At 51.1% G+C, this 15,236-nt stretch overlaps 1 protein-coding gene across 1 annotated transcript; it reads left to right on the top strand.

Annotated features, from left to right (window-relative positions):
* The first annotated feature begins 2,470 nt into the window (after positions 1-2,470).
* On the top strand, positions 2,471-14,493 carry LOC136635244 (adenylosuccinate synthetase isozyme 2-like). The gene is made up of 13 exons (XM_066610396.1): positions 2,471-2,686; positions 5,571-5,673; positions 6,160-6,228; positions 7,504-7,554; positions 7,676-7,742; positions 8,298-8,405; positions 8,629-8,710; positions 8,987-9,113; positions 9,804-9,958; positions 11,739-11,863; positions 12,420-12,517; positions 13,063-13,212; positions 13,360-14,493. The coding sequence occupies exons 1-13, from the start codon at positions 2,471-2,473 to the stop codon at positions 13,410-13,412; spliced, it is 1,404 nt and encodes a 467-aa protein (XP_066466493.1). The 3' UTR covers positions 13,413-14,493.
* The last annotated feature ends 743 nt before the right edge of the window (positions 14,494-15,236 follow it).

Raw genomic sequence — 15,236 nt, 5'->3', positions numbered from 1 at the left:
TGGGGGTCTGGTGTATTGAGGGAGGTCATGGGGAGTTAATATGGTAACTCACATAAGGTGATATTAACTCACATAATGGGGGAGGGAGAGGCAGGGGAGGGCACAGGGATGCAGATTGTGTCTGTTTTGTGTGCTCCCTGTTCTTAACTACAATTCCCAGGAAGCCTTGCAGGTCTCTTGTTATCTGGTGTGCTCCCTGGGGCATTTGGTGGGCCGCTGTGAGATACAGGAAGCTGGACTAGATGGGCCTATGGCCTGATCCAGTGGGGCTGTTCTTATGTTCTTAACTACAATTCCCAGGAAGCCTTGCAGGTCTCTTGTTATCTGGTGTGCTCCCTGGGGCATTTGGTGGGCCGCTGTGAGATACAGGAAGCTGGACTAGATGGACCTTTGGCCTGATCCAGCAGGGCTCTTATGTTCTTAAATGCTTGTGTTGAAAACAGCACTGATGGCTGGGAGGGGCTAACCCCTTTCTCCTAACAGTGCTGTCTTGCAGCCGAATCCTAAGAGGGTCTTCTCAGAAGTAAGTCTCATTATGTCCAATGGGGCTTGCTCCCAGGAAAGTGTGCTCTTTCAGGAAAGATTGGGCTCTTATTTGATAGTCTTCAGTTTTGACCCCATCTGAAGAAAGATCCAGTCTGTACCATAGAGGTCTGTTGACATCTGTGAGCTCTGCTTGCTAAATGTGGAACATCCATGCACAGGGGAAATATACCTGATAACCAAATGGATGAGACAGTCATTTGTTTAATGTGTTTTTCAAAGGGCAGCCAGTAGTTAAAGAGAAGTCCAGCTGGCCCCATCTTTCTCCAGCCTCTAATACTCATGGAAGGTGGATTAGAGCTGACAGCTGCAGAGTTGTCTAATTGCACCCAGCAATATATGTCTCTCTCTTCCCCCCCCCCCAGCTCTGTCTTATTTGCCTTTCCTTAATGGTATCCTGGGGCTGTCACTTTCCAGAAAACTGACTCTGACTCATGCAAATAGGTGAAATTTGCATGGGAGTAATTCTGCAGCCAAGTGCCTCTTTCAACGAGCTATGAGGCTGTGCTCATGGAAGGAAGGCAGGGGAGCTGCTCAGAGTATTTTAATACAGCACAGTGAGCGTACAGTATTTTTAAGGCTGTAGTGTGTACTCACACAAGTTTCTTCTGACCTGATCAAGATTGACCAATAGACCTCCATAGGATTGCAGTGTAAACCTTGCAATTTAAATTAACATTATTCTGTGCAGCATGGCCTTTCCCAGTTTGAAGAGACACTCTGCCAACAGTCAGAGGCAGAGAAGGAAGGCCCATAGCCAGGGAGACAGACCAGGGACACACTACACTTGCTCCCAGTGTGGAAGGGATTGTCACTCCCGAATCGGCCTTTTCAGCCACACTAGACGCTGTTCCAGGACCACCTTTCAGAGCGCGATACCAGAGTCTTTCGAGACTGAAGGTTGCCAACAACATTTAAATGTGGGTGTTTCTGAAACCAAAGATGGCACAAGTGGCCAAGGGCACTCTGCCCATGCTCAGAGGCACTCTACCAAAATCTCTTCACAAATACTGTGAAGGGCTGTTGGGTCAGTGCAGGGCAAATGCGCTTTGGCTCTGCCAAGACTTTTAAAAAATGATTACTTTATAGTTATATAAAATGTATAAAACTTTTATAAATACATATATAAATCATATGTAAAACCAAGAATAAAAGGTTATAACTTGGCTTTATATATAAAGTTTTTAATGTATATATATTTAGAAGGGATTTATAAATTTTGTATGATTTACAAATAAATAAATGTTAAATATAAATGATTTATAATGTTTTATATCAAAGGGCAAAGGATGGATTTTATATTTGTTGGTTAAACATAATCTGCCCTTTTGTAAATAAATTTATTAAAGGTACATGATTTATATCAATGTTATATAAAATTTCACATATTTTATATATAAAATATATATGAAATGATTTAACACCAAATTTATAATGTATATATAATATATATTCGATAGGTAAAGATGTGCATACTCTCCCCCCAGTATAGTCTCTGCCCCCATCAAGATGGCTGAATTTCCTGGCGGCGAAGCCTGCGCCGCCATGTTGGCTGCTGGCGCTGAGAGCGCCATGTTGACTGGCGGGTGGGGTCGCCCTGCACTCCGCCGCCATCTTGGGTGCTGGCGCGCCCGGGGCGCCGCCAGTCGCTTCGCGCCGCAGTCCTGCTCCGCCGCCATCTTAGGTGCTGGCGCTGAGGCCAACCAGGGCGCCGCCAGTCGCTTCGCGCCGCAGTCCTGCTCCGCCGCCATCTTAGGTGCTGGCGCTGAGGCCAACCAGGGCGCCGCCAGTCGCTTCGCGCCGCAGTCCTGCTCCGCCGCCATCTTGGCTGCTGGCGCTGAGGCCGGCCAGGGCGCCGCCATGTTAGAGTCGGCTCCCTCCCGGCACTTCCCGGCTGAGCCTGCTGCTGCTGCTGCTGCACCACCACATGGCGGGGACGGACAGCGCGGGCGGCGGCGGCCTGCTGAACGGGGGCGGCGGCGGCGGGGACGGCCCGCAGGGGAAGCGGCCCCGGCTGGGCCTGGGGGCGGCGCCCCCCGGGAACCGCGTGACGGTGGTGCTGGGGGCGCAGTGGGGGGACGAGGGCAAGGGCAAGCTGGTGGACCTGCTCAGCCTCGACGCCGACCTCGTCTGCCGGTGCCAGGTGAGCGGGGCGGGGGGGGGGCGCTGTGCCACCCTGGTGTGGCTGTGCCACCTTCAGGCAAGAGGAGGCTATACCACTGGGTGGGGCTGTGCCACTCCAGCAGGATGGGGCTGTGCCACCCAGCGGTGACTGTAGCACCCTGGTGTGGCTGTGCCACCTTCAGGCAAGAGGAGGCTATACCACTGGGTGGGGCTGTGCCACTCCAGCAGGATGGGGCTGTGCCACCCATCGGTGGCTGTAGCACCCTGGTGTGGCTGTGCCACCTTCAGGCAAGAGGAGGCTATACCACTGGGTGTAGCTGTGCCACTCCCAGAGAAGAAGGGGCTGTGCCACTCCAGCAGGATGGGGCTGTGCCACCCATCGGTGGCTGTAGCACCCTGGTGTGGCTGTGCCACCTTCAGGCAAGAGGAGGCTATGCCACTGGGTGGGGCTGTGCCACGCCCAGGGAAGAAGGGGCTGTGCCCCTCCAGCAAGATGGGGCTGTGCCACCTAGGGGGGGCTGTGCCACCCTCTGGCAGGAAGGGACTGCACCACCCTGGTGTGGCTGTGCCACCTTCAGGCAAGAGGAGGCTATACCACTGGGTGTGGCTATCCCGCTCCCAGGGAAGAAGGGGCTGTGCCACCCAGGGGTGCCTGTACCACCTTGGTGTGGCTGTGCCACTCCCAGGGAAGAAGGGGCTGTGCAGCCCAGGGGTGGCTGTACCACCCTCTGGCAGGAAGGGACTGTACCACCCTGGTGTGGCTGTGCCACTTTGAAGCAAGAGGAGGCTATACCACCTGCGTGTAGCTGTGCCACTCCCAGGGAAGAAGGGGCTGTGCCTCCCAGGGAAGAAGGGGCTGTGCCACCCAGGGGTGGCTGTGCCACTCCAGCAAGAGGGGGCTGTGCCAACCAGGTGTGGCTGTGCAGCTCCTAAACAGGAAGGGGCTGTGCTGCCCAGGTGTGACTATACCACTCCAAGGCAAGAGAGTGTTGTGCCACCCAGGGTGTTGCTTGAAGACTAGAAAGGGCCGTAACATCCGGGTGTTGCTATACCACTCCAAGGTATGACAGGGCCAAGCTACCAGGGATGTGGCTGTACCATCCCAAGGCAAGAGGGGGCTGTGCCACCCAAGGTTGGCTGTACCACTTTGAGGCAAGAGAGAGCTGTGCTGCCTGCAGTGTGGCTATGCCACTCCAAGGCAAGACCGATCTGTACCACCCGGGGTATGGCTGTACAACTTTGCAGCAAGAGAGGGCTGTATCATCTGGGCTGTTGCTGCACCACTCCAAGGGGGTAGGAGTTTGCATTGATTTATTGATTGATAATTTTGGAACGATCTGCATATGGTGCTTGTCCCACCACCTCCAAAAGCACAATAATGTATATGTGCAAACAAGCCCTTATTGCTACAAACAGCCAGGAAGAGCCTAAAATCAGCAGGCAAAATGTTAGAGCTGGCTGCAAATCATGGAGTTGCGGAGGTGCAAGGGATCCTAGAGGTCATCTAGTCCACCCCCAGCTCAGCACAGGCAACTACAGCATCCCTGACAGGTGGCTTGATCCAGCTTCTCCTTGAAAGCTTCCCATGAAGAGAGTGCCCACAACCGGATGAGGCAGGCTTATTCTGGGTTGTACAGCTCTTACATATATCTTATAGGGTGCAGGGTTCTTACTTACATCTTATAGGGTGACCAGATGCAAAGGGGACAGAGTGCAGCCTCTACCTTTAACCCTTGTATAGAAGAGGGAATTTGGGCAGGTGCAGTTTTTTAGACCCTTCCATGTTGAGCTTCACCTGTCCAAATTCCCTTTTCTATACAAGGGTTAAAGGTAGATGTATCTGTCCCCCATTTATATCTGGTTACTCTAACCATTAGGAAATCCTTTCGCATGTCAAACCTAAATCTACTTCTCTGTAGTTTCAAGTCATTGGTTCTGTCTTTCCAGTACTGATTTGGGAGGAATACCTATGGAGTATCAGAGGACTTCCTTCTGAGAAAATGCATATAAGATAGGATTTGGGGGTTGCAAACCTAGGCACCCTTACCTAGAAGTAAAAATTACAGACAAATCCTACTCAGTAGTAAGTCCCATTGAGTTTAGTGGAGTTACTCACTGATAAGTAAGTTTAGGATTGCAGCCTAGGGCTACTGAGATTAGAAGGGCTTGCAGCATAAGTCTTGGCACGTTTATTCAGAAGTAACTCTGACTGTGGTTAGCGAGGCTTACTCCCAGGTAAGTATGTATAGGATTGCAGCCTTAGCCCTGAGTAAATATGTTTAGGTATGTGCCTTAACAAGTCTTAGCAAAACCAATAGATATTATTATTATGGGAACTTCTCCAAAATGAAAACTAGTTTAAAAAAAACGAAGTTGTGAAAGAGAAAGTCAAGAGGGTTGGATGAAAGTTATTTAAAACCACAACGGAAGCTCAATTGGAGTGTAAGGAGCATATCAAGGTAGCATCCGTCTAAGATATTAAAAATAAAATACACCTTGAAATGAATGGGGACTCACTTGAAATTGACCTGTGACCCACTTAGTGGGCCCTGCCCCACAGTTTGAAAAATACTGACTTAGTTACATAGGGGAAATTCTGGAAGATCTGCATCAAACTGGGGAGGTTGCTCTGGGCATGAAAGCAACATTGCAGGGGAGAATTTTACACAGCTGGGGGTGGGAAAGCCTGAAGGAATCTGGGGGGGGGTGATTTGAGGGCCTTGGATAGGCATTGGGGAAATTGTTATGTGGAGGGGAGATGGAGTGAGTTCTTTTGGAAGTAAGAGATGTTTGGCTGCCCTGGGCTAAGGAACAAGTAAGTGGCAGGGATGGTGGGGGGCCGGCGGCGACAGGTTTCTCCCCTCCCTTTTAATGTACAGTAATGCCTTTATGCTTCTTTGCAGGGAGGTAACAATGCCGGCCACACGGTTGTTGTCGATACAGTTGAATATGACTTCCACCTTCTACCCAGCGGGGTCATCAACCACAACGCCACCTCGTTCATTGGTGAGAACTTGCACTCAGCTGAAATCACAAAAGGCACCTTGGTCTTAGACGCAGGGCACGCCATTCAGAAATCTGGCCTGAAATCTTGGACCATTTGGGTGATCTTGAACCCTCTGTGCGACATAGGAAGCCGCCACCCCAAATCAGGTCCTTGGTTTAGATGCCTCAGCGTTGTCCAGCACTGACTGGCAGCAGCTGTCCAGTGTTTTGAGCAGGGGTCTTTCCCAGGCATACCTGGAGTTGAAACTGGAACCTTCTGCCTGCAACCGCTCTGCTCTAACCACTAGGCTCCAGCCCCTCCCTTGTTGTCCACCACCCCCTACCACCCATGTGTTTCTTTCTGTTTGTCTTTGCACTTCTGATCATTTCCTCTAGGCATTGTCCCCCCAAAATGAAATCACCTTCTCTTGAGAAGGATTTTCCCCCTTAACTCTGCCTGCCATTACACAAGGGTGTTTGCAATTATGTTGTTCCTCTTCCTCTCAGGGAACGGTGTTGTCATCCACTTACCAGGCCTCTTTGAGGAAGCTGAGAAGAATCTGAAGAAGGGGCCAGGTGAGTTACTCCCTCCCGCTGCAGCTTTGGGGTGGAGGGCTGGTAGCAAAACCTAGTAGTTAAGCAGGAGAAATCTGCAGAGAGAGTCTTTAGTCGGGACCGCGGAATGCTTAACTACTTTTTGTTCTGACTAGAGCACGTGGACTCTAAACAAAACGGTGAAGGTTACCTTAAGCAAATAATGAGGGCTAGAAACCTTCTTTTATTTTTAAATTAAATATTTTTGATATTTCTCAGGAAGTCAAATCCTATTTGCAAATCAGTCACGTAGCTTGGTATTATCTACACTGAGTGGCAGTGAGTCCTCAGGTTTTCATATCATGTTCTTACCCTCCCCTACCTGGAGGTTGATCTTGTGACCTTCTGCAGGTGCCTCATGGTTGAGCTCCAGGACAGGTACCTCCCACTTTTCCCAACCAAGAGCTCCCATCAAGGGACATCTGCTGTGCATCCTGGCTCTTAATCAGCTATCTCACTAACAAAGGGCTGGCTAGGAGTGTAGCAGCTAAAAGACTGGGTGTGAATCACTTTTGAATTTCACCATGTACTCTCTCAGTCTATAGGCCTTAGGCAAGCTGTGCCCTCTCAGTCTTCCCCATCTGCAACATGGGGATAATGATTCTTCCTTAACTTACAGCAGTGTTTCTCAAACCGTGGGTCAGGACCCACTAGGTGGGTCGCAAGCCAGCTTCAGGTGAATCCCCATTTATTTCAAGGTGTATTTAATTTTTAATGTCTTAGGCTTGATGCTGCCTTGGTCTATGACTGCATTTGGGGAAATGTGAGCTGTACTTTTAACTACTCTTTATATGCTTTTAACAATGATAGTCAGTGGGGCTTACTCCTGAGTAAGTGTGGATAGGACCGCAGCCTTTTGTTTGGGAAATTATTAAAACCCGCAACTTCTTGAAAGGGTTAGGAGGATTCCTCTTTATTTTAAATACATTTTTAAATTTATACTTATTGTAAACTTTTAATTTGCTTACTTATTTGATTTGATTTTGTCATACTGGAGACGTTAAAATTTTCCTGCTTGATAGGTTAATGCCGCCGCTTCCGGTGGGTCCCAACAGATTGCTATTCTAAAAAGTGGGCCCCAGTGCTAAAAAGTTTGACGATCACTGCCTTACAGGTTTGTTGTAAGAATTACAACAAAGAATCCCCCAGTAACTGTGTACAAACGTCAAGAATTATGTTCTTAACGTTTGTTAACATGCTATAATGAACGGGGAGAGATGGAATGGATTTGAGGAACAAATTCTCCTGCGTCCACAGGGCTTGAAGGCTGGGAGTCTCGGACTGTGATTTCAGATCGTGCCCATCTCGGTGAGTTCCTAGGTTTCAATGTTCAAAGGCCTGGAATGGGGGGGGGGGGGAGATTGGGGAGCAGATGGAAGGCAGCTGATGCATCTCTTCCCATTTATCTTTCCTTTTGTCTCTGAACCAGTCTTCAATTTCCACCAGGCTGTGGATGGAATCCAGGAGCTGCAAAGACAACAGCAGGCTGGCAAGAAGTATGAGAATGTTGAGCCTTGCTGGCATCCTTGCTTGAATTTTCCCCAAGGTGGTGGGGTGGGGTTCGCGTGTGTGTTTTAATTAATTTGAAGTTAAAAAAATTAATGCAGCTAATTGGAGATCCCAAAGCAATTAGGAACACCAGCAGTGGGTAGCGCCCACTTCCCAGCAGCCTTGAGAGCTCATCCAAATGCCATCTGGTTAACCCATTTTTGCCCGGCCACAAGCGTACGCGTTTGGTCCCTGTTGCATATATGCAACGTTGGGCAGAATTAATTGCATTCTCTTCAGTAGAAAGCGAAACCTGTGGGATGGTCAGCGGCACAAGTATTGCACAAGCAAGGAAGCGAGGCCCCCCCCCCAAGCAGAGAGTTCAGAAATAAATCTTTCAGCGATTGTCTAGTTTCAGACAGTGCACAGCCCCATCAGCTACGTACCTGGAAAGTGACAGGTTATACGTCACCCACTGGCAGCTGTAGTGAGCAAGTCCCTGCTCACTAACCCAGGGGGGATTTGTGGGAGGGCATCGTGTCAATCTCTCATTCCTCTCGCAGCCTTGGCACGACTAAGAAGGGGATCGGCCCCGCGTACGCCTCCAAGGCTTCGCGCACTGGCTTGCGTATCTGTGATTTGCTTGCAGACTTTGAGGAGTTCTCCAAGAAGTGAGTTGGCAGTGGGGAGGGGGGGCAGGGCCTGGGATGTGGCGCGGGCCCGGGGATTGGAAACCTGTTGCGCCAGTCACCCTGCTCTGCAGCGGGATCAATGCGCTGGGGGTGTCTAGGGAATGAACCGTGAGCGACACCCAGAGCCCCTGGGAAGAAGGGCGGGATGGGCGCACGTTTAAATGAAATAACCAAACTCAGCGGCAATGCCTCTCTCTCCCAGATTCAGGGTCTTGGCCGAGCATTACAAAGCAACATACCCAACGCTCAACATTGACACAGAGGCGGAGCTCCAGCAATTGAAGGTGATTAGTCGAGGAGGGGGTTGCCCATGTCTCCTGGGTTTGGCTTCTTCCCATGTTTACCTTGTTTATCACACCTGGGCCAGTCTTTTTGTTTTTGCCCTTGTGTCAGCCTCAGCTGCTCCGTGATTGGGCCGTTGCTGGACTCACTAGTCTGTGATTGATTGGTTGATTTGATTTTTCATTGGGTATCCTAAGCTGCCTTGGGGGGTCCCCATAAGTGTGACGGAAAGGCGGCGGGTGTGCAGGGATTCTAAATTTTAAAAATATTATTGATAGATCTATGCCGAGAAGATCCGTCCATTGGTGAAAGATGGTGTTTATTTCATGTACCAGGCCCTACAGGGCCCCCCCAAGAAGATTCTGGTGGAGGGAGCCAACGCTGCCTTACTGGACATTGATTTTGGTAAAAATTCATCAAACCTTTCCATTCCCCCCCTTTTTCCCTTTCCCTGCTCTGAATATTTGCGTATTCTTTTGTGTTAGTTATTCCATACCTCACTTTTTGAGCCCAGGTTGTCTCTCAGAGCAACTTAATAGGGAGATAAATATTTGAGTGTCTTTTTTCTGGTGTGTTTCCCCCCCCCAAGCCCATCAGGGACAGGTAGTGGGGGGCAGGTGAAGGCTGGCTCACAGAACCAAGCCCCTGCAGCCTTGAGGCTATTCATTAGGGCAGCCCCATTACGAGAAATAGGTTGAGGATTTTGTTTTGTTCTTTTGCAAATAAATAAACAAAATGTTACTTGTAAATAAACAAAACTATTATTATCTTCTAGATCTTTTTGCCCTAAGCCTCGTAAAGCCAGGTGGCTCCCAATAGAGTGTCTTTTTATAAAGTTGGTCCCAGTGCTAAAAAGTTTGAGAATCACTGAGCCAGTGGGAATGGGGTAGGTTTATCCCCTATGTTCTGAGCTGGTGTAGGGTCATGGGTCAGGCTGCAATCGTACACGTACTTACCAGGGAGTAAGGCCCATTGAACTCAGTGGGATTTAGGCCCGAGTAGCCATGCGCAAGATTGCACTTTAGGAGACTGAACTGCACAGTGGGACTGCCCTGGTTTGAATCTCGCCTCTTCTTTTTCTCTCGCCCGCTAAAGGCACCTACCCTTTTGTGACCTCCTCCAATTGCACAGTGGGGGGTGTCTGCACCGGCCTTGGCATCCCCCCGCACTACATCGGCAAGGTGTACGGCGTCGTGAAAGCCTACACCACGCGGGTGGGCGTCGGGACCTTCCCCACAGAGCAGGATAATGTAAGTCTCCTTGCCTTGGGTTTACTGTGAGGGGATTGGGTTTGGACAGAATCCCAGGCGCTTCCTCCCATAGAACTTGGTTCTCTGTCTTTTGGGCTGGATTGAAGAAGATGTTGGGTTGGAACCATAAGAACATAAGAACAGCCCCACTGGATCAGGCCATAGGCCCATCTAGTCCAGCTTTCTGTATCTCACAGCGGCCCACCAAATGCCCCAGGGAGCTCACCAGATAACAAGAGACCTGCAAGGCTTCCTGGGAATTGTAGTTAAGAACCTAAGAACAGCCCCACTGGATCAGGCCATAGGCCCATCTAGTCCAGCTTTCTGTATCTCACAGCAGCCCACCAAATGCCCCAGGGAGCACACCAGACAACAAGAGACCTCATCCTGGTGCCCTCCCCTGCATCTGGCATAGCCCATTTCTAAACCAGAAGCGTTAGTGGTGTGAATGTGGCTACAGGTGCCGTGCCCCAAATGCTCTTGCAGGATTTTGCTATGGCATGGCTGTAGCTTGTGTTCCAGAAGTAGACACAAGGGATGTGGCAGAGGAAGGGAAGGGGAACAACAGGATTTCATGAATGTGTTCTTAGGCTCTTAGGAGTGCAGCAAAGTGTTCTGCTCAAGGAGCCCTTCTGGGTTTCTTGATTTCCTGGGCTAGTGACAGCAGATTCAAACAACCAAGCGCTTTCCCCAGTAGCTGCATGTCCGAACAAAGGGGAAGAGAGGGGAATGGGAAGGGAGTCAGCATGCTACATTAAGCCTTGGAACAGCTTGTGTTCTCTGGTGGCCTCTCTCTGGACTCTGACATGGGTCACGTCAGAGAGGCAGTCTGGTATAGTGGTTCTGGTGTTGGACATAGACCTGGAAGATCCAGGTTCAAATCCCCGCTCAGCCATGAATCTTCCTAGGTGACTTTGTACCGGCCTCGCCTGTCTCACAGGGTTGTTGCGAGGATAAGAGGAAGGGAGGAGCCGTGCGCACTGCCCTGAGCTCCTTTGAGGGAGGGCAGCATAGAAAACTGAAAAATGATAATACACGAATAAATAAATGTGAGGGCCGAGAGATAGGGAAGGGAAAGGCCATGGAGGGCTTTGAAGGGAAGGCCCGGGAGGTGGGCTGGAGCGGACAAGAAGCTGGGGAAAAGGTTTGAGCATGGCATAATTAGGGCATGATGTTCCCCACCTCCTACCCCAGGGCTTGAACTATCTGTATGTAAAACGTGTTTTCAGTGGTGTAGCTAGAGCAGATGCAGGGGTAGCAATTGCACAGAGCAGTAGGCTGCCTGGGGGGCAACGGTCTGGCCGCCCGCCTGCATAATTCCCCCCCCTCACTTTTTGCAAGAGGGGCAGCAGGGATTGCAGTCCCTGGCTGCTTGCTCCCCTTGCTTGCTCCAGGGGCTTTTGGGGGGTTGGGGAGGCAGCGACGCAAGGGGTCAGAGACTCCAATTGCAGCTCACACCTCTTGGGGGGCAGATTTTTTTGTTTTTCAATTAAAATAACCATGTGATTCCACACCCAAAAGTGATGTCACTTCTGGGTGCGATGTGGCGGGGGGGGCATCATTTTTAACTTTGCTCTGGGCTCCAGGGCTAGCTAACGCCACTGTTCTGCCCTGCTGCTTTCGTACGGAGCGGTGCGTGGTAGATCACCAGCAAAGAGCCATTTCCAGCCCCAGCGGGTGTTGACAAATCTGCAATTCGTGTTATTTTTATTTTTTCAAAGCTGCCTTTTTAAAAAAAGCCATTTTGTGGGGGGGGGGGATCTTTTCTGTCCTCCTGCAGGAGATAGGAGAGCTGCTGCAATCGCGGGGGCATGAATATGGCGTCACCACGGGCAGGAAGCGGCGCTGCGGCTGGCTGGACCTGGTGCTGGTGAAATACGCCCACATGATAAACGGATTCAGCGCGTAAGCCTCCCCTCCTTTTTGCAGACGCCTCGCAGAGGGAATCAAACAGCAGCCTAAGTGTTGCCCTGTTTATTGTCCTGAATTTGCGGGGGGGGGGGGGGGGTTCCCCCAAACCTCAACTGATGGAGTTGACCCCTGACAGTGTAGTGGGTTGAAAGAGTGGTGCCCCTCTGTCCCAGGAGGGAAGGAATCCTGAGCCATTGCTCTCCCCCTGCTGAATATCAGAAAGACATTGCTTGAAAAGGAGGGAGTGTCACAGCCTGGGTGCCACCACTGAAAAGGTCCTGTCATGACATTTTCTCCCTGGCTGAGCTCCTATAGGTGGAGGGAGGCGTTAAGAGCTTTCTAAAGGGGCTGGTTAAAATGCAAGGCAGGGAGGAAATCAAGGGGAGCTCGTATCAAGAGCCACTGGGGTGACGTTGGCACTGGGATCTCTGGACTCCGGCTCTAGGGTCAGTTTGTTGGCCGTGGACTGTGGACTCCGCCCTAACCATAAATTGTACGGGTTGGGGGTTCCCTGCTCCCTAAATTTTTCTCTCTCTGATCTACCCTGTAGCCTGGCAGTGACCAAGCTGGACATCCTGGACGCCTTTGCGGAGATCAAGGTCGGCGTGGCTTACCATCTGGACGAGAAGCGGATTCCGTATTTCCCAGGTGTGGGGGGGCTTCGGGCAAAGGGTGCAGCCGGTGGTGCTTGACTCCCGTTGCCACGGTGGCTGCGTGCTCCACTGGTGGTGGAGGTGGCACCTGGGAGTCATGCAGCTGCCGACCCTTGGGAAGGGGTGCAAGTCACCGAGAGGGAGTGAGCAGCGGCAGGTTCCTAAGAAGGCAGCAGCAGCCAGAGACATGCCTCCCTAGCTGTTTTAGTATCGCCAGCGTGCTCTGCCCCAGGGAGCTTACAATTTTGTTATTGACACGAAGGAGGTTGGCAAAGGCAGGGAGAAACAGGGGACGCATCCATTGACAAAGCCCATTGGACTCTTCTGTTTCCACTTCTTTTTCTGCCCCGTGGTGGCAAATCCGCCTGTGCCTCTCTGCCCCTTCTCTCCCTCTCCTCCAAGCCACTTGGACGGATGGGATCTGCAAAGAATGACAGGGTGGCGAAGGGGTAGGAGGGGAAGGCCAGGCCGGGCAGAGAGCAGGTCTGTACTTCGGTGACTGTGCTGGTCTGTAGTCACCGTTTCTCCTTCTCTGCGCAGCCAACCAGGAGCTCTTGAACAAGGTGACCGTGGAGTACAAGACGCTGCCCGGCTGGCAGTGCAGCACCGAGGAAGCCCGCAGCTTCAGCGACTTGCCCCCCCAGGCCCAGGGCTACATCCGCTTCATCGAGGATTACCTGGAGGTGCCGGGTGAGTCCAGCAAGCCAGCGCCAGCGATGGGAAAGGCCCACTTCGGCGGCCGGCTGCCCCGAGCTCCAGCTCGGCCCCATCTCAACCCTCGCCCGCTTCCGGTTCCCAGCTTGCCCCCCTCACCCTGTCCCTCTTCTCACTTCACAGTGAAGTGGATCGGAGTGGGGAAATCGCGCAAATCCATCATCAAGCTTTTCTGAGGCTGAAACGGAGCCGAGACGGCGACACCGGGCCCCATGGCCCACCACCAGAGCATGCAGCTCACGGACCAATCAGCAGAGGGTCACAGAAAACACGGGGAGGGGGTGATTCCTCTCCCCACAGGCCAGTGCACTTCTTTCACTCGGCTGAGAACACTCCTTGCCCACTTTCCCCTCCACGGAGGCACGTGCCTGCCCTCTATCCCACCCCCTTCGCGCCCCTTGAGATCCTCACCGTCGCCCTCTAGCTCTCATTCCCACCTTGGCAACAGAGCCAGGGCATTTCCTGGCTCTGCTGATCTTTTGTCACAGTCGGTGGGGAGGGGGGCAAAGCCACCATAGTTGCAAGATCTTTATTGTCTTTTCAGAGCAGTTAACACACTCCTTCCTTCCCCGTCCATGTCTCTCCCCTATCACTTTTTCCTCTCTCCTACCCCCATCTCCACCCCAGGCTTGTGTTATAGCACAGGGTAAGTTCATCTCTTTCTGATGATGCTGATCCCCCCCCCCCCAGAATCAGGCCATCCCCTCCTGGCAGAAGCCGGTTTTGCCTCTTTTAGTGATGGAACACTAAACAGCATCCCCTACCATCTACTTTTGGCAGAAAACATCCACTTTCTTTATTTTCCCCTTGATTTTTGTGGGGGCGTACCCAACCAGTTTAATTTTAACACATTCCCTGTTTTCTATGATTAGACACAGCTATGCAAATCTAGCTCTTCTCCCCCCCCCCCCCAAGCAGGGCCTGGGGGTTACATTAACTGCAGAAGCACCGTCCCTAATCATTGGAAGCTCTACTTCCAAGCCTTTTAAAAAATAATTTTTTAAAACCTTAATCAGGACTAGAATCCTGATTGTTTGTAAAGGAAACTGAGATTCTCAGGGCCAACAACATAGATAGCACTGTTTTCTACCCTGATGTATTATCCTTGCCTTTTTTAAAAAAAGAAGGGAAACCTCCCTTATTTCCTGAGGTCGCCTTTATGTGCCGAGACCCTATGAAGTTCTCCTTTCCAGGGCATTTCTGTGTCTGTCCATTTTCAACAAAGAAAGCAATAAAGAATGGTGATTTATTTTATAACTGTGTTGTGCAGGAAACACCAGTGCTTGGCCTGGGATATGCCAGTCCCAGTAGCGGCTCCCCCACCCCCTTTCGTTCCCCTCCCACTGATGAAATTGCTGCCAGATCCAGGGTCTTTTTCCATAGACCATCCATAGAGATGACCCTGAGCCATCTCTGTGCGTGTTTTAAACTGAATTTATTCTCAAGCCAGAAGGAAGCAGCACCCAACACTTGAATGGCATGAAATTGTGCAAGAATGCAGAGAGAGGATGACAGGATTGGGGGCACCCCCAGACTGTAAACCTTCACAACCCTGAAACTGTTGAGCTGCCACCGAAGCCAGTTTCACCCACTCTGTCAGTCCAAAATGCCCGCTGCGTGAAATCCCCTGACTGCTCACAGTACACTTCTGTACTGCAGCGAGTCATGGAGTCTTCACTCACAACAGGAGAGGAAACTTAATGCTTTCCACATGCGCTGCCTTTGACGCATCCTCGGCATCACCTGGCAGGACAAAGTTCCAAACAACACAGTCCTGGAACGTGCTGGAATCCCTAGCATGTATTCACTGCTGAAACAGAGACGCCTGCGTTGGCTCGGTCATGTCGTGAGAATGGATGATGGCCGGATCCCAAAGGATCTCCTCTATGGTGAACTCGTGCAAGGAAAGTGCCCTACAGGTAGACCACAGCTGCGATACAAGGACATCTGCAAGAGGGATCTGAATTCCCTCCTAAGGAGTGGACCTCAACAGGTGGGAA

This window comes from Tiliqua scincoides, chromosome 15, assembly GCF_035046505.1.
Source record: "Tiliqua scincoides isolate rTilSci1 chromosome 15, rTilSci1.hap2, whole genome shotgun sequence".
NCBI classification, from domain to species: domain Eukaryota; kingdom Metazoa; phylum Chordata; class Lepidosauria; order Squamata; family Scincidae; genus Tiliqua; species Tiliqua scincoides.
This window is presented reverse-complemented; position numbering and strand designations above follow the sequence as displayed.